The sequence below is a fragment of the Opisthocomus hoazin genome, chromosome 14, assembly GCF_030867145.1.
Source record: "Opisthocomus hoazin isolate bOpiHoa1 chromosome 14, bOpiHoa1.hap1, whole genome shotgun sequence".
Classification (NCBI taxonomy): domain Eukaryota; kingdom Metazoa; phylum Chordata; class Aves; order Opisthocomiformes; family Opisthocomidae; genus Opisthocomus; species Opisthocomus hoazin.
In genome coordinates, this window is record NC_134427.1 from 9,679,234 (window position 1) to 9,693,410 (window position 14,177).

The following is a 14,177-nucleotide window of genomic DNA, read 5'->3' on the forward strand; positions in this document are numbered from 1 at the left end:
AATGCAGTGGTGGTATTTAAACCAGGGGAGGTATCAGTAATTTTTTTAACTTTTTTTTTAGGCATTCAGTTCCTTTGCTCCAGCCTCCCTCACATCTGTGACTGCAGCCTTCTCCATCCAGCTGAGAGGGAAATCATGTGTGCAAGAGGAGTCAGGGCTCCCTTCCCGGCGCACCGCTCACATCGCTAGGACTCCCACACCGGCCGCACACTCAGCCACACGCTCGAGGATGCTGCACCTCAAAGTCCAGTTTCTGGATGACTCCCAGAAGATCTTTGTAGTTGATGTAAGTGGCTATCATATTCTTATTGGGTTTTTTGTGCTAATTATTGCAGTCATTGCTGCTCTGAAGGATTGCATGGTCTCTGATAGCTTCTGTTTCTTTCAGCTTTTTACAAAAAACAGACAAAAAAACCCTCAAATCCAAAACAAGAGGCTATAGCGCTGATTGCTAAGTGTCTTTCAGCACCAACACACTCCTGCTCTCCCCTCTTATTGGCATTATTTATAGAGAAGGAGGAATGGCTCTTACTTCTCTGGTGTCATCTTTTGGAAATCAGCTAATACGAAGTGATGTTCTTGACAAGTGTCGAGTTCTTTTCTCATTTGTCTGACTGCCAGTATTCAACAAGGAATAAAAAGCTGGGAACAGAATAAAAATAGGATATTTAACCAAATTACCCCTAGTGAGAAACATCTGCGTGCATGTCTTCCTGGGCATTCAGATGAAAAAGAAAACCGGGGGGGTTAAGGATAGCTGAGGAAAAAACTCACTATACCTTGTTTTCTGCATGACAGTGTCCCACAACATACTGTCATTAATAACTCACGTTTAATAAACGCTGGTTCTGAATATTGACTGCTGAAACAGATTTTAAATGCTAAGTATTAATATCTATGGTGTTAGATAAACATGTAGATAGAAAATTGAAACTAGATGTACAATGTATCTTAACTATGCGTTAGAAACACATCTTTTTACAAGCGTGATTGCGCATTTACTGTTGGTTAGGATTTGATGATCACAGTAGCTAACTGAATTAGATAACTCAGGTAGATCTGTTCTAGCTCTTACCTCCTCTGGGACCAGAGTGTTTCATATAAATTGTTTTTTTTTCAAGTTCTGTTACATTACCCAGGCAGTGCTGTCCTCTGGCTTTGTAGCATAGCCTGAGAACTGCTCAGTCTTGGATGTACTGCTTGGTTTCTTTGTGACAGCAATTTTGCACAGAGGAGGGCTGTAAAGAAATTCCATCACTTTGGCACAGTACAGAAGTTTTTTGATTTAGTTTCATTAATGTTTCCTAGACCTAGAGCCAGCTTAAAAATGAGACTAGCCATTTAAAAAGCTGGGGTTTTGTCATATTTATTAGATCAGGGCATAGTGAGAGATAAATTGAAAGATGCTGCTTGTACAATATTGCTGCATTTTTTTTTCATCTCTGCTTTCTTATGTGCCCGAAACACTAACAACACTATCGCTCTGCATGACATGCTGCTGCAGAAAATAGCTTCCATTAGAGGAACTCCCGGTCATCTCCTTTTTTAGCATGGAACGCTTTTGGAAACCCCTTTTAGGCATTTCATGCATTTGATGCTGTATGGATACGATAAATGAGTAGCTGAATTAGTGACTTCTCCGTTATAAAAGAACCGCTTTGGGCTAAGTTGTGAGCAGATATTTCAAGCAACTCTTCCTAAACGCTTCCGGACTTTGGAAAGCTCTTTTGAATGTGCAGTACTTCAATAATGGAGGGAAAAGGACAAAAGAGAGAAACCATGGAGGGCCTGATTCCCGCTCTGCCTCACGCTTAGCCTGTGCGTTGGTACCTGCCTCATGCGGGCATCACGGCTGCCAGCACGCGTGGCAGGGTCTGATTCCCAGCCCAGCTTTGCATGAGAACGAGTCCCTCTCCCGGTGCTGAGTGCTGGCCCAGGAGGGGTTCTGCCTCCCCCCCCATCCCCGCCAACAGCCAAGACCTGGCCCCCTCCCCGCAGTCACTGAGCTCCCTGGATTTCCCTCAGCTGGGCGCTGGAGCTGGTTTCTGGGATGGCACCGCCAAGCCAGGTCAGAGCTCCCGGGGGGTGGAAGGCAGGGGCCTGGCACATCTCCGAATGTCCCCTGTTGTGCCGTCCCTGCTGAACACCCCAGCGCTGAGCCATGGCGCAGACGGGGTCTTGCTGGGATGCTGCCAGCCAGCGAGCCCTGCGCCTTCCACTGGGAGGGCACTGGGATCCTCTGCCCCAGTGCCCGGGTGCAGGGACAGCCACAGGTCAGCCGTTCATGGGTTTCTTGCACTGCGAGGAGATATTGCAAAGCTGCCTCCCTTCCTCCTCTCTCCTGGATACCTAGAGCTGTGGCCTGGCATGTGCTCTCACTCTTAAAGTCACTCCTCTTCTCTCTGGAAAGGGTTTAAAGAGCCTGGGCAGCCTCCAGAGCCCTCGCAGAGCAGCACAGAAAGGGTGAACCGCGTTGCAGCCCGGGCAGACAAAGCCTGGGCAGCTCTGCTAGAGGAATTGGCTACAGGGCAAGATTCAGTGGGAAGGAAAAAACGAAAGAGGCAAACCAAACAAACCCAGAAGAACTAATTGCTGGGACAGAGTGAAGGAAAAGGTCTCCCTGGTCTCGTGTCCCTTATGATGAGGAAAGGTGGGAATCCATTGCGAGGAGGTGTGTAGAGGTGGCTGCATGGGGCTGAGGGCACGGGGAGCATCGGGGGGGGGTGGCTTTTGGTGCACGGCATTGCACGCCAGCCGTGGCCATGCAGATGACACCAGCATGCCTGGCACAGGAGGCATCTCCCAGGATGGTGGGGGAAACTGACACCAAATCCTGTGGGCTGTTGCTCCCCCCTAAGCCACAGACCTGGCTGCAGCAGGCTGTGCTATGGGGAACGCTGTGGAAATGTGGCCTTGCTGTTGGAGGGCAGGTGCTGGCATGGTGTCCTTTGGGGATGGGTGTGCGTGTCCCCATGCGTCACACACACTGTGTCTGCCTCTGGATGTGCCTCTTGCTTTCTTACCCTGCTGACAGTCCCAGCTGCTTCCAGCCTGGAGAGGAGGGGTGAGCGCAGCCTCTCCTTTCCACTGTCCCCTCCACAGGGGTTTCTGCCTGTGGGTGCTAACCTGGCGCTGCAACATCACCGAAGGCACATTTAGGGTTGGTCATGGGGTGCCCAGCCCCACATGTCACACTCCTGCCTCGCACCGCACCGCTCCGGCTCATCCCCGCTGCCTGATGCCGTGCTGAGCAGAACCATACCCCAGCGTGTGCAGCAGTGCAGGTCGGGGCCTCGGTACCCCGCAAACCCAGGACGCTGCACCTGCAGGCACCGCTCCGTGAGAGGAGAGCCTCTGCTTTTAAACCAGCCCCTGCATCACTGGGCTGTGTCTCCCCGGCGAGCAGGTTTCCCCGGGCATGGAGCTGCTCGTCTCCACCGCCCTGGGCAGTGCCGGGCTTGGAGGAGAGTGGGTCGCTCCCAGCAGACAGGAGGTGGGTAATAACCCGGTAAGACATGCTTGTCTGTCCTGTCTGCCTGACAAAGGCCGAGGTCTTTCATGCTAGAAAATTCTAGCTTGGAAATCAACATTTATAATTGTTTTAATTACCCTTGTGATCTAGTAATTTCGAGGAGAACCGGGAGTGCTGCAGAGCAAATGCTGTTATTACGCTATCACTTTTCAGCAGCCTTTCAGCACGGAGCCAGCAATTTCATCCCGGGAGAAGCCGTGAAAGGTGGTCATTAGTGTGCATCACCGCCAGCAGCCGGGGTCCCTCCCGTCCCTGCCGGGAGCAGCCGCTGGCACGGGGAGCTGCAGCCTGCCTCCACCTCCATCACCCACAATGTTGTAATTCAGCAGCTGTCTGACGCGGCCTCTCTGCTGCGGCTCGCTTTCGCACTGACCCACGCTCTTTTCCGACCTGCTTTTCACAAGCTGATAAAGGAGTAGCAGGGGTTTTGCTGGGGTGCGTCACTGCCGGGTTCATTTCTGGTGCTTTCTGGAGCCGTTTCCAAAGTCGGGGCCCCCGGGTTTTTCCCCAGCCGTGTCACACAGCACGGCAACAAGTCAAGCAAAACACCCTCCGAGTGTTTCTGTTTACTGGGAATAACCACAGCCTGAACTGGGAATAACTACAGCCTGGCCTCCCTTGTCAGCAGGTATTAACACTGCTGAAGCGCAGGGATGACCCAGGGCCCGAGGCGCAGGATCTCCGCAGGGTCCTCTCGCTGCTCGTTACCATTAACCATAATAGCAGCTCGTCCCGGCAGTCCGGGGGCTGTCGGGGCACGCAGGCTTGCTGCGCAGGTTTGAGGTGTGCTCCCGTTTGCTCTTCACCAAGCACGTTTGCCACGGCCGTCCCCAGTTCAGGCGGATGCTCATCCCAGGGATCGCTCGCTGATTTGCCAGGGATAGAGCTGCCTGGACAGTGATGGTTGCAAAAGGTGAGCTAAAAGCAAAATTCATTCCCTTTTCCTTTCTGGTTTACATTCCTTAATAAAGGAAAGAAATTATGAGAAGGAATCTGGTTTCCAAGAGCAGAGGTAAGGGGCACACAGCGTGCAATTGTCCTGTCCCACATGCCGAAACCAGCAGCATTTATTGAGTAAGGTTTTGGAAATCAGGAAAATCCCACAGCTCCTCTCGGGGTGAAGGCAGAGAGTTAAAATTTCTCCCCTGTCTCACCAAAATCCCATCACTGTCAGCATTGCCTAACCCGCTGCTTCTGTGGTGTGCTTGTTTGCTAGCAAAAATCCTGCGGGAAAGGGCTGTTCAACCTCACCTGCAGCCACCTCAGCCTTGCGGAGAAGGAGTACTTCGGGCTGGAGTTTCGCAGCCAGGCTGGGAACCACGTGAGTGCAGGTCGCAGCGTGGGGCCCCGGTGCTGCGCTGTGCCGCATCCCCGCAGCACCCGCCCGCATGGCGGAGGGCTTCCAGCACCTCCCTGAAACACCCGGTGGGAAATGCCAGCGGAAAGGTTTGCCACGATGCCTAAAACTCCTAAAAGGGGAGCGAGGAGGGGAGCCACAGGCCGGCTGGCAAAGCCCACGGGGTTTATCTGTCGCCATCCCTGCGGGGCTGCCCAGCAGTCAGCTGGCCACAGCAGCCGAGCTGGGCAACATTTTTGTGCTGCGTTCCAGCGTGCTGCCGCTGCTTTTATTCCCCCTGCCCCTTGCGCTGTTTGCTCACCCAGTTCTTCATTGCCTTATTTCAGGTCTGGTTGGAACCACTAAAACCCATAACAAAGCAAGTCAAAAGTAAGTATTTCAAGGATAAAACCCTTCTCAGTCACTGCCAGCGACAGACTAGCGCAGGCACATTTGTGCAGCCCTTGTTGCTTGGGCATGGGGGCTCTGGTTTCCCGCCTTTCCCTGAGCTCCTTCTGCAGCGTGAGGCTGGGCCGGATCGTTTGCAAAGACGCCAGAGTCCGGGCGAAACCCTGGAGAAATACAGCTGCCTTTGCAGCCCGCTGTCCGCACCCTTGCAGACTCGAGCTGTTAATAACCCGGCGGCTTGGCGGAGGAGCAGGGGCGGCTGCGTGCGTCGCTGTGCTGGCAGGGCGGCAGGCACCGCTCCCGGCGTGCCCTCCGTTCGCCTCCGTGGCTCTGCGCAGCCCCGACGCCTGCGTGAAGCCCGGTGCCTCGCCAGCCCCAGCGCCCTGCGCTGCTGCTGCACGGTGATGCTGCGGAGCCTGGCCAGAGTTCAGGCTCAGCATCCCCTGCTGCGGCCACGACCGATGTTGACCCTTTCACTGTGCCTGTTTCCACCCCTGCAGTGGACCAAAAGGTGGGCTCCCCAAACACATGACGACTAGGAGCTGGCTGAGAGCACGAGGCCACGACCCCAGTGTTTGCCAGGGGGAGGCTGCAGTACAGCGTTTGCATGAATGTCCCTGTAAGGGGAAAGCTTGATAAAGAGCCTCCCCTTCCTGCGTGCGCCAGGAGTGGGATTATTTCAAGCACCAACGTCTTTTTCGCTGTCCCCCCAGGAGCCCGCGAGCTGTCACACGGTGCCCTGGGACAGTGGGTGCCTACAGAATGGCCTCCGTCCCTCGCTGCTCTGTGCCCTCAGTCGCTTGCTCTCGCTCACCCCACAGAGAGCTCTGCCCAGGCAGCCTCCGACGGAGCTGGTGCACCTCGAGTGCTTGGTGGGCTGAGTTTAACGTACAGCCCGGCTGACAGCAACCACACCAGGGCTCCGGCCATGCTCCAGACAAGCACCCCTGGCACCATGCCACAGAAACCCCCCCCCGGCAGGAGTCCTTGCAATTTAAATAAATGCTGGGGCACTGTTTCCCTTCGTATTATTTAGGTGTCTAACTCCCTGCTCGCTTCCGCTGGTGACGCTGGGGGTCTGGGCAGGCTGGTCCTGGGGGGCAGGGTGCTCGGGGCTTCCAGCCCTGATTTGTGAGGGCCCGGAGTAATTTACTCTGTAAGGAGACAGAATGTGTGAAGAGAGTTGTAATTGTTCTCACTAGACACGTGAAAGAAAACTTATGAAGATGTTGTGTTTTAAGATCCTAAGGAGGTTCTTTTCAAATTTATGGTGAAATTTTTCCCAGTGGACCCCGGCCATCTGAGAGAAGAGCTGACCAGGTACAGTACTTGTTCTATTACTGTCTGACCACACAGTCTTAGATTCTCCCCATTGCAAAACATGCCTTTAATTCCTTATCTTCATCTACCCAAACCTGCCTGTTAGCAGCGGTTATTCTAAGTATTGTGTACTTTACAAATCAAAGACCAAGAGAGTAGCTTTTCTTGATCCTCTGTTTTTAAACAAAATCCACTTGAAGGATCAGCCGTCTTAAGAGGCTGCAGTTTGTTTACTGCCAAACGCTTTAGCAGTTGGGCACCAAGTCTGCCTTCGCTCAGTCTAGCTCCCGCCTCAAGCTGTGTTCTGCAAGAAGAACTTTATTTTTAAAATGACATTGTTACCTCGTGTGTTTTACAGCAAGCGCTGCAAACAGGAACTAAGAACAAAACTAACACAGTGCTTCTGCAGAACATTAGCCCCGAGACATGCAAACGCCCTCCAAAGCGTAAAGGAATGTTAACTCTGAAACCTACCAATGGGCATTTCAATGGTGGGGCATGCTGCTCATGGTGGTGCCTAGCTGCAGCCTTCTGCAGGGGCTGCATGCTCCCCTCATGACCTCGCGGACCTGCACCCCTTGGGCTGAAACACGGGCGAGTGCAGGGAGAGGCGCGGGGCAGACAGCCCCCCGCAGCAGAGCCCTCGGGGCTCAGCCCGGCACCCGGCTCTCTGCTGAGCCCGGCTCCCCCAGGGCACGCTCCTGTCCCCCTCCACAGGTACCTCTTCACCCTCCAGATCAAGAAGGACCTGGCAGCGGGGCGGCTGCCCTGCAGCGACAAGAGCGCGGCGCTGCTCGTCTCCCACCTGCTGCAGTGTAAGGGCCGGCGGGTGCCCGTGGGGCCGGTGACCCTTCCCTGGGGACGGGGACACCCGCGGGGTGCTAGCAGCCAGAGGGTCCCCCCGCAGCAACCTAACCCCCCTCTCCCCATGTCCTCTGCAGCCGAGCTGGGCGACTTCCATGAGGAGACAGACCAGCAGCACCTGGCCACCCACAGGTACCTGCCCAACCAGGAGTACCTGGACAACAAGATCATGCACTACCACCGGAGACACGGGTAAGGGCTGCTCCGTGCCACCACGGCTGCCCACCCAAACCACCCAACGGGTGCCTTCCCATCAGCAGACAGGGCCGGCAGCGGGGTGGGTGCGATGCCAGTGTGGGCACACCCAAAATGGCATTTTTTCAGCCCATTTCAGCCCAGCTGCCTTCTCACTCTTGTTGTTTCCTGGTACATTTGTGTCTCCAGGGGGAAGACGCCGGCCGAGTCAGATGCCCAGCTGCTGGACGTGGCCAGGAAACTGGAGATGTACGGGATTCACCCGCACCCCGCCAGTGATGGCGAGGGGATGCAGATCAACCTGGCCGTGACGCACATGGGGGTGCTGGTCCTGCGGGTGAGCCGGGGCTCAGGGCGGGCTGCCAGCACCCAGGCATGGGGTCCTTCCCCGGGGATCTCATCTCCAGCTGAGGGGGGCTTCCTCCCCTCTGTGTGCACCAAACCCTCCCAAATCCTATTTAGGTCAGTAACTAGTGGTGTCTCCCAGGGGTCAGTACTGGGCCCAGTCTTGTTTAACGTCTTCATCAAGGACCTGGATGAAGAGTTAGAGTGTACCCTCAGCAAGTCTGCTGATGGTACAAGACTGGGAGGAGCGGTGGATACACCAGAAGGCTGTGCTGCCATTCAGCGAGACCTGGACAGGCTGGAGAGTTGGGCAGAGAGGAACCCGATGAAGTTCAACAAGGGCGAGTGCAGGGTCCTGCATCTGGGGAGGAACAATCCCATGCACCAGTACAGGCTTGGGGCGGACCTGCTGGAGAGCAGCTCTGCAGAGAGGGACTTGGGAGTGCTGGTGGATGACAAGTTGACCCTGAGCTAGCAGTGTGCCCTGGTTGCCAAGAAGGCCAATGGGATCCTGGGGTGCATTAAGAGGAGTGTGGCCAGCAGGTCGAGGGAGGTTCTCCTCCCCCTCTACTCTGCCCTAGTGAGGCCCCATCTGGAGTCCTGTGTCCAGTTCTGGACTCCCCACTTCAAGAAAGATGAGGAGCTACTGGAGAGTCCAGTGGAGGGCTACGAGGATGATGAGGGGACAGGAGCATCTCTGCTATGAGTAAAGACTGAGGGAGCTGGGCTTGTTCAGCCTGAAGAAGAGAAGGCTGAGAGGGGACCTTATAAATGCCTATAAATGTCTTCAGGGTGGGTGTCAGGAGGTCGGGGCCAGACTCTTTTCAGTGGTGCCCAGCAACAGGACAAGGGGCAATGGGCACAGACTGAAGCAGAGGAAGTTCCGTCTGAACATGAGGAAGAACTTCCCTCTGAGGGTGACGGAGCCCTGGCACAGGCTGCCCAGGGAGGCTGTGGAGTCTCCTTCTCTGGAGATCTTCAAGACCCACCTGGACAAGGTCCTGTGCAGCCTGCTCTGGGTGACCCTGCTTCGGCAGGGGGGGTTGCACTAGATGACCCACAGAGGTCCCTTCCAACCCCGAACATTCTGTGATTCTGTGAGAAGGAGCATGCCCCAGCAGACCTCGGCTGTGAGGGTGATGCTGCGGGGCATGGCTGTGGTGGTCAGCCCCACCACCCCCATCAGCGCCAGCCGCGTGCCACCGTGCCCGCCCCAGCTCTGTGGGCCCTCGTCACGGCGAGCGTGGCCACGTGAGCACCACAGGTTACAGGGCTGCGTCACATGTGTTCACCGTGTAATCTTCCAGCAAAAAATAGCCGCCTCACGTCTGTGCAATTACATAACGCTGTAATCACGGCGCAGCTGCAGAATAAATACAGACTTCCTCGCAGCCGGCGTGAAGCAGCCCTTGCCTCCCACACCGGCTAATTTCAACCTGGGAACATCTTGCCAGAGCAGGGGAAAAAAAAAATTCCTAACTGTGGGTCTGCTGCTCATAATTAGGGCTGCCAGACTCAGTTATTTATTCAGGGCCATAAACACCCCTCAGGCACGATTAAAGCGTCTGTGAGCTCATTAACCTCTGGGCTCTCCCAGAAGGCTGAGAGGGTCTCAGTGCTACAGCGTGGAGTAACGCAATTTTACCTGGTCCTGTCGTGACACCAGTGTTGTAGTGTTGTGTGGCTGCATCTGGATGGATGCATAACAGGGGTTAAGGTACGCCTGCAGCCTGCTTACGCTGGGTCGAAAGGCATGGGAGTGAGCTGAGCTCTGCTACGCTTCCCAGCAAAGGAGAGGAGGTCTTGTTTCTTTTGGGGGGCCGATTCTGCATTAACTCATGTGATATTCGAGCTGGATAGATGGGACGCCCTCCCTTGTCCTCTGTGAGGTTTGTCTTGGGATCTTGGAGTTTTACAAATAGCTTCAGTAGGCAGAGTTAAGCCCTGAACCTCAATTTCTGCTTTTATGACAGACTGATGGAGAGGAGGGTCGAACACCAAATCCCAGAATCCCTTCCCCAGACCCCAGCAGCACCGAGAGCTGCACCGGGGCCTCACACAGTGTCCTGCGAGCTCAGGTCTTGGTTCATTGTATTTCCGTATTCCTGGCTTGCCCCGTCCTGCCGTAACCACTGTGTCCATCCTTGCAGGGCAACACAAAGATCAACACGTTCAACTGGTCCAAAATTCGCAAACTGAGTTTCAAGAGGAAGCATTTTCTCATCAAGCTCCATGCCCACGTCTCTGTAAGTACTGCGCTGCAGGCAGCTGCCAGGCTCAGCAGCGGGCAGCTGGAGGCCAAGGATCAGCTGTGCAGAGTCCCCGAGTTTGAATAAACTCTGTTTCTGCTGCTCCCGCGTGCATCTCCTTCCCCGTGTGCCCAGCGGGGTGTCGCGGCATGGCCCGCAGCTGCCGGCAGCCCAGCTCCTTTGGGGAGGGCAAACAGCAGCGCCTGGCCCCGCGCCCCTGACGCCGGCTCCCTTGTCTCCGGCCGCGCAGGCGCTGTGCAAGGACACGCTGGAGTTCACTATGGCGAGCCGGGACGCCTGCAAGGCTTTCTGGAAGACGTGCGTGGAGTACCATGCCTTCTTCAGGCTGTCTGAAGAGCCCAAGTCAAAGCCCAAAGCCCTTCTGTGCAGTAAGGGCTCCAGTTTCCGATACAGGTAAAGTCCCAGGGACTGGGAAGGGCACGGGGGTGGCTCTGATCCTCCTGTTTGTGTCTGATCCGGCTGGATGTGAGGGGATGGTGCCCAACAGCTGCTTTTCCCAGAGGAGCCACTGCCTCGGTCCTGCTGTATCCCCTCGCCTTCCCCGGGACGTGGGGATGCCCAGGGCTGGGGCTGATGGTGCTGCTCACGCCTTTCCCCACTTGCTGCAGTGGGAGGACGCAGAGGCAGCTGCTGGAGCATGGGAGGAAGGCGAAGATGAAGAGCCTGCCCTTCGAGAGGTACCGGGGGGCACGGAGGGGCACCATGCCCAGGAAAGGGGGGAACAGGACCCTCCTGGCCGCACACATCACCCATGCTCTTGGCCTTTCAGGAAACACTACGCGTCCCGTTACGACGAGAGGCAGTGCCGCTCCTCCCCAGACCTCCTGACGGACGTCTCCAAGCAGGTATGTTCCCCCAGCATCAGCAAGAGGCAGCGGCCGGGGCTGCGGTGGGGTGTCTTGGCATTGCAGCCCCAGCTGGCAGAGCTCAGCTGGAGTCCAAGCCTGAGCTTTGGCTTGGGGAGCTCACTGCCGGCCTGACCGGGCGCTGGGGACACACCTGTGGGCTCCCACCCACCTTCTGCCCCTGCTCAGGTGGAGGAGCTGCGCCTCGCCTACGGCAGCCGGAGCTCCTACCATGCCAACGGGGTGCACGCCTCTGAGCCCATGCTGGACAGCTGCCGCCGGAGCTCCACCATGGAGGTGACGTTTGCCGCTGAGCTGGAGCGCTCCAAGCCCGAAGCATCCCCTGCCTTCCTGCCCCACTCCAAAAGCTCGTCCGCCTTCCCCTTGGTCTATGCCGAGCTGGAGCTGGAGCGGGCATGGGAGCCTGCCGACCTCTTTGGTGCCAGGAACCCCTTGACATCCTTTCGGCCCCACCACCAGTTTGCTGGGAACAGTAAAAGCACCTCAGTGGGCAACATGCGGGAGGTGAGCTCCCGGCCGCTGGTGTACACAGATGTGCCATGCCCCGCACCCATGGCCGCCCCGGCCCCACAGGTCCTCTTCTACCTGGACAGGCCCCCGCAGCCCCCGTGCCAAGCACCAGCACCCGTCGAGGATGCAGCAGAACCAGTCGGTGGATGTGGCCCCATGACAGCAAAACCCCCCAGGCAGAGCCCGAGTGGGACGCAGGCTGGGGAGTTTCATCGTCAGGCTGCGTGCGTGGCAGTGGACACGAGCACGGCCCCGGCAGAGGAGAGCAGGTCGCTGGCTCACTCCTTCAACTACGGCCTTCAGGAGCAGCCTCCCAAGCGGTCTTGGAGCCAGTCGGACATGAAAACCATCCGCTTCCCCTATGGCTCCGAGTTCAGGCCCCTGGGACCGTGCCCTGCACTGAGCAGCCGGAAAGCAGGCGTCTTCTGGCACGTGCCAGCCCAGCAAGCGCTGGCGCCGGGGCTGCGGCGCTCGGCCGAGCGCTACGTGGGCAGCAGCACTGAGTCCAGCGACTCCGACTCTGACCTCCTGGCCACCGACTACTGCTCCATGTACGGCCGGGCGCTGCGGTCGCCCATGGCCAGGGTGCGGGTGTCCTCCGGCAGCCTCCAGCTGGATGAGGAGGATGAGGAGGTGGCCTTCGCCACCAGGGCTGCTGAAGAGAGGACTTCCAGGGGGGCCTCCAGGTATTTCACCTAGGTGCCTGACGCCGGCTGGAGGGAGCAGAGGTGGCTGACGCTGACTCGGAGCTGCAGAAGGGTGACAGAGTTACTTGCAGTGCTGCTTACCTCTTGCGAAACATTGACGGGCTTGTGTTGTGCGAGTGCTCTTAGCTGTAGAGAATGTGTTGATGGACAACAGGGGAGCATTCAGGAATACCCATCCTCTGCCCATGCTTGGAAGCTGGAGTGTCTCTGCCACCACACAGGTTGTCCGGCTCAAGGCAGAGGGGCCAACGATGTCCTAAAGCCCTGCAAAGACCTTGCGTCCTCTCCAGCCGAGCAGGTACTGGCCATGCTTGGAGCTCAGCCCCTGGAGCTGTCATTGGAGACAGGGAGAAAAATACAAGCGACATCTCGCAGAAGAGGTTAAACAGCTGTGTCACAGCTGCAGGGCAGCACACTGGTGGACATGGTGTTTGAAGGCCATTTGGAGAGGAGCAGGATGGCCAGGGGAGGCTGCTCCAGGCGCTGATGCCCCGCAGACACAGCCAATGCCCCAGCACGGAGCTCGTCTCCTCCATCCTGCCTCTCCTCCCTCCCACGCTGTGGGGAGCGTCTGGCCCTTGAGCACAGGGCTGCACGTGTAGGGTGCTCCTCACCATGCTTGGAGCCACAGAGGAATCAAACAGCTCTGCCTTCTCCCCAGCCCGTTTACAGCATTATACTTCCCCAAGAAACATCGGTGCTTGCAAATCCTCTGACAGCATCCAACAGTGGGCTCTAGGAAGGGGGCTGATGAACGATACTGTATAGCTCTGCTTTTCTTAGGTCCGTTAGCTGTCATTTTCTGGCAGCAGCTCTGCAGCCCCGGCACCTCAGGGCCCCTGCTTAAATCTGTAGGAGGGAGGCATGTAAGGGGGTCCTTGTCCCGTCCGTCCCCCCCTCACCCCAAGTCAGGCCTCAGTTAAACAGCATGGGGGAAAAGATCTCAGGAGAAGGTAGGAAAGAAAGGGGCAGCTGGTGCTCACCCTTGGTGTCAGAAGTCTCCTGTAACCATGGTGCTTCGAAACTTTCCTGTTTGCTAGACGAGCGTGGCGGTATTTTTACCAGGGCTGTTTGTAGTTAGGAAGAAGGAGCAGGAGATGGGGCTGCCCACCATGCATGGGGAGGCAGCAGGGGTGGGATTCCCAATTTCTCCGTTGCTGTCTTGAAGGGAAAAGGTATAAAAAGACTTCGTGGAAGTACTTTTATTACAAAAACCTATTATTACCCTAAACCTACACGGAATCTACACAGAAAACGGGAGAATGATGACACCTCTGTAGGATTTTCAGGGAGGATCTTGCTACTTTAAGCACCCTGTAAGACTGTAGGACATGACTGTATGGAGCAGGACAGCCCCGTAAACCCACGGCTGGGAACTACTGCGACCTGATAGAATGGATTTCAGAAACAAGGAATCTGGGGCAAAGACAGAAAATAGGCCAAAATGTAAAAAGATGGGTACTGCTCACCCTTTGCATCGCTGTACTTTGTTTTAGAAGCTGGACAATAAAAACCAGTTATTCACGTCAGAGCTTTGGGTTCCTCCTTCTGCCCTGTCGAATCTGCATGCCCAGCCCTGCAGGCACCCCCAGCCCCCTTCCCCTGTGCCTCCCAGCTCCCAGGCAGTCCTCCTCACTCCACTGAGCTGGTTTCCCTCTCTGCAGCTGCTTGCTGGCTCCCTCCATGCCTTCACCGCCTCAGCAGCTGGGGAGACTCAATGAGATCCCTGAACACTGATGAAAAAACTGCCACGTTCTAGGTTGGCTGCCCAAAGAAATGCACTGGACCAACAAGAGAGCACAGGGTAAGGTTTGCTTTTGCACC

The 14,177-nt window shown here is 56.3% G+C and overlaps 1 protein-coding gene across 2 annotated transcripts; it reads left to right on the top strand.

The window, feature by feature from the left end:
• The first annotated feature begins 214 nt into the window (after nt 1-214).
• Nucleotides 215-12,345, top strand: FRMD7 (FERM domain containing 7). 2 transcript variants are annotated; one of them, XM_075435618.1, is made up of 12 exons: nt 215-286; nt 4,749-4,853; nt 5,216-5,258; nt 6,563-6,596; nt 7,314-7,411; nt 7,538-7,652; nt 7,845-7,992; nt 10,151-10,246; nt 10,500-10,663; nt 10,879-10,947; nt 11,040-11,115; nt 11,305-12,345. In XM_075435618.1, the coding sequence occupies exons 1-12, from the start codon at nt 230-232 to the stop codon at nt 12,343-12,345; spliced, it is 2,046 nt and encodes a 681-aa protein (XP_075291733.1). In that variant the 5' UTR covers nt 215-229. The 2 variants fall into 2 exon arrangements, with proteins under 2 accessions (XP_075291733.1, XP_075291734.1); XM_075435619.1 differs by having other exon boundaries at nt 230-286; nt 6,518-6,596.
• The last annotated feature ends 1,832 nt before the right edge of the window (nt 12,346-14,177 follow it).

What these genes read in the sequence shown, in the direction of transcription:
- FRMD7 (XM_075435619.1), top strand. Translation starts at nt 230, where the DNA reads ATGCTGCACCTCAAAGTCCAGTTTCTGGATGACTCCCAGAAGATCTTT. An exon ending in AGAAGATCTTTGTAGTTGAT is followed by an intron (nt 287 to 4,748) that starts GTAAGTGGCTAT and finishes CTTGTTTGCTAG; the next exon opens with CAAAAATCCTGCGGGAAAGG. An exon ending in CGTCTCCCACCTGCTGCAGT is followed by an intron (nt 7,412 to 7,537) that starts GTAAGGGCCGGC and finishes TGTCCTCTGCAG; the next exon opens with CCGAGCTGGGCGACTTCCAT.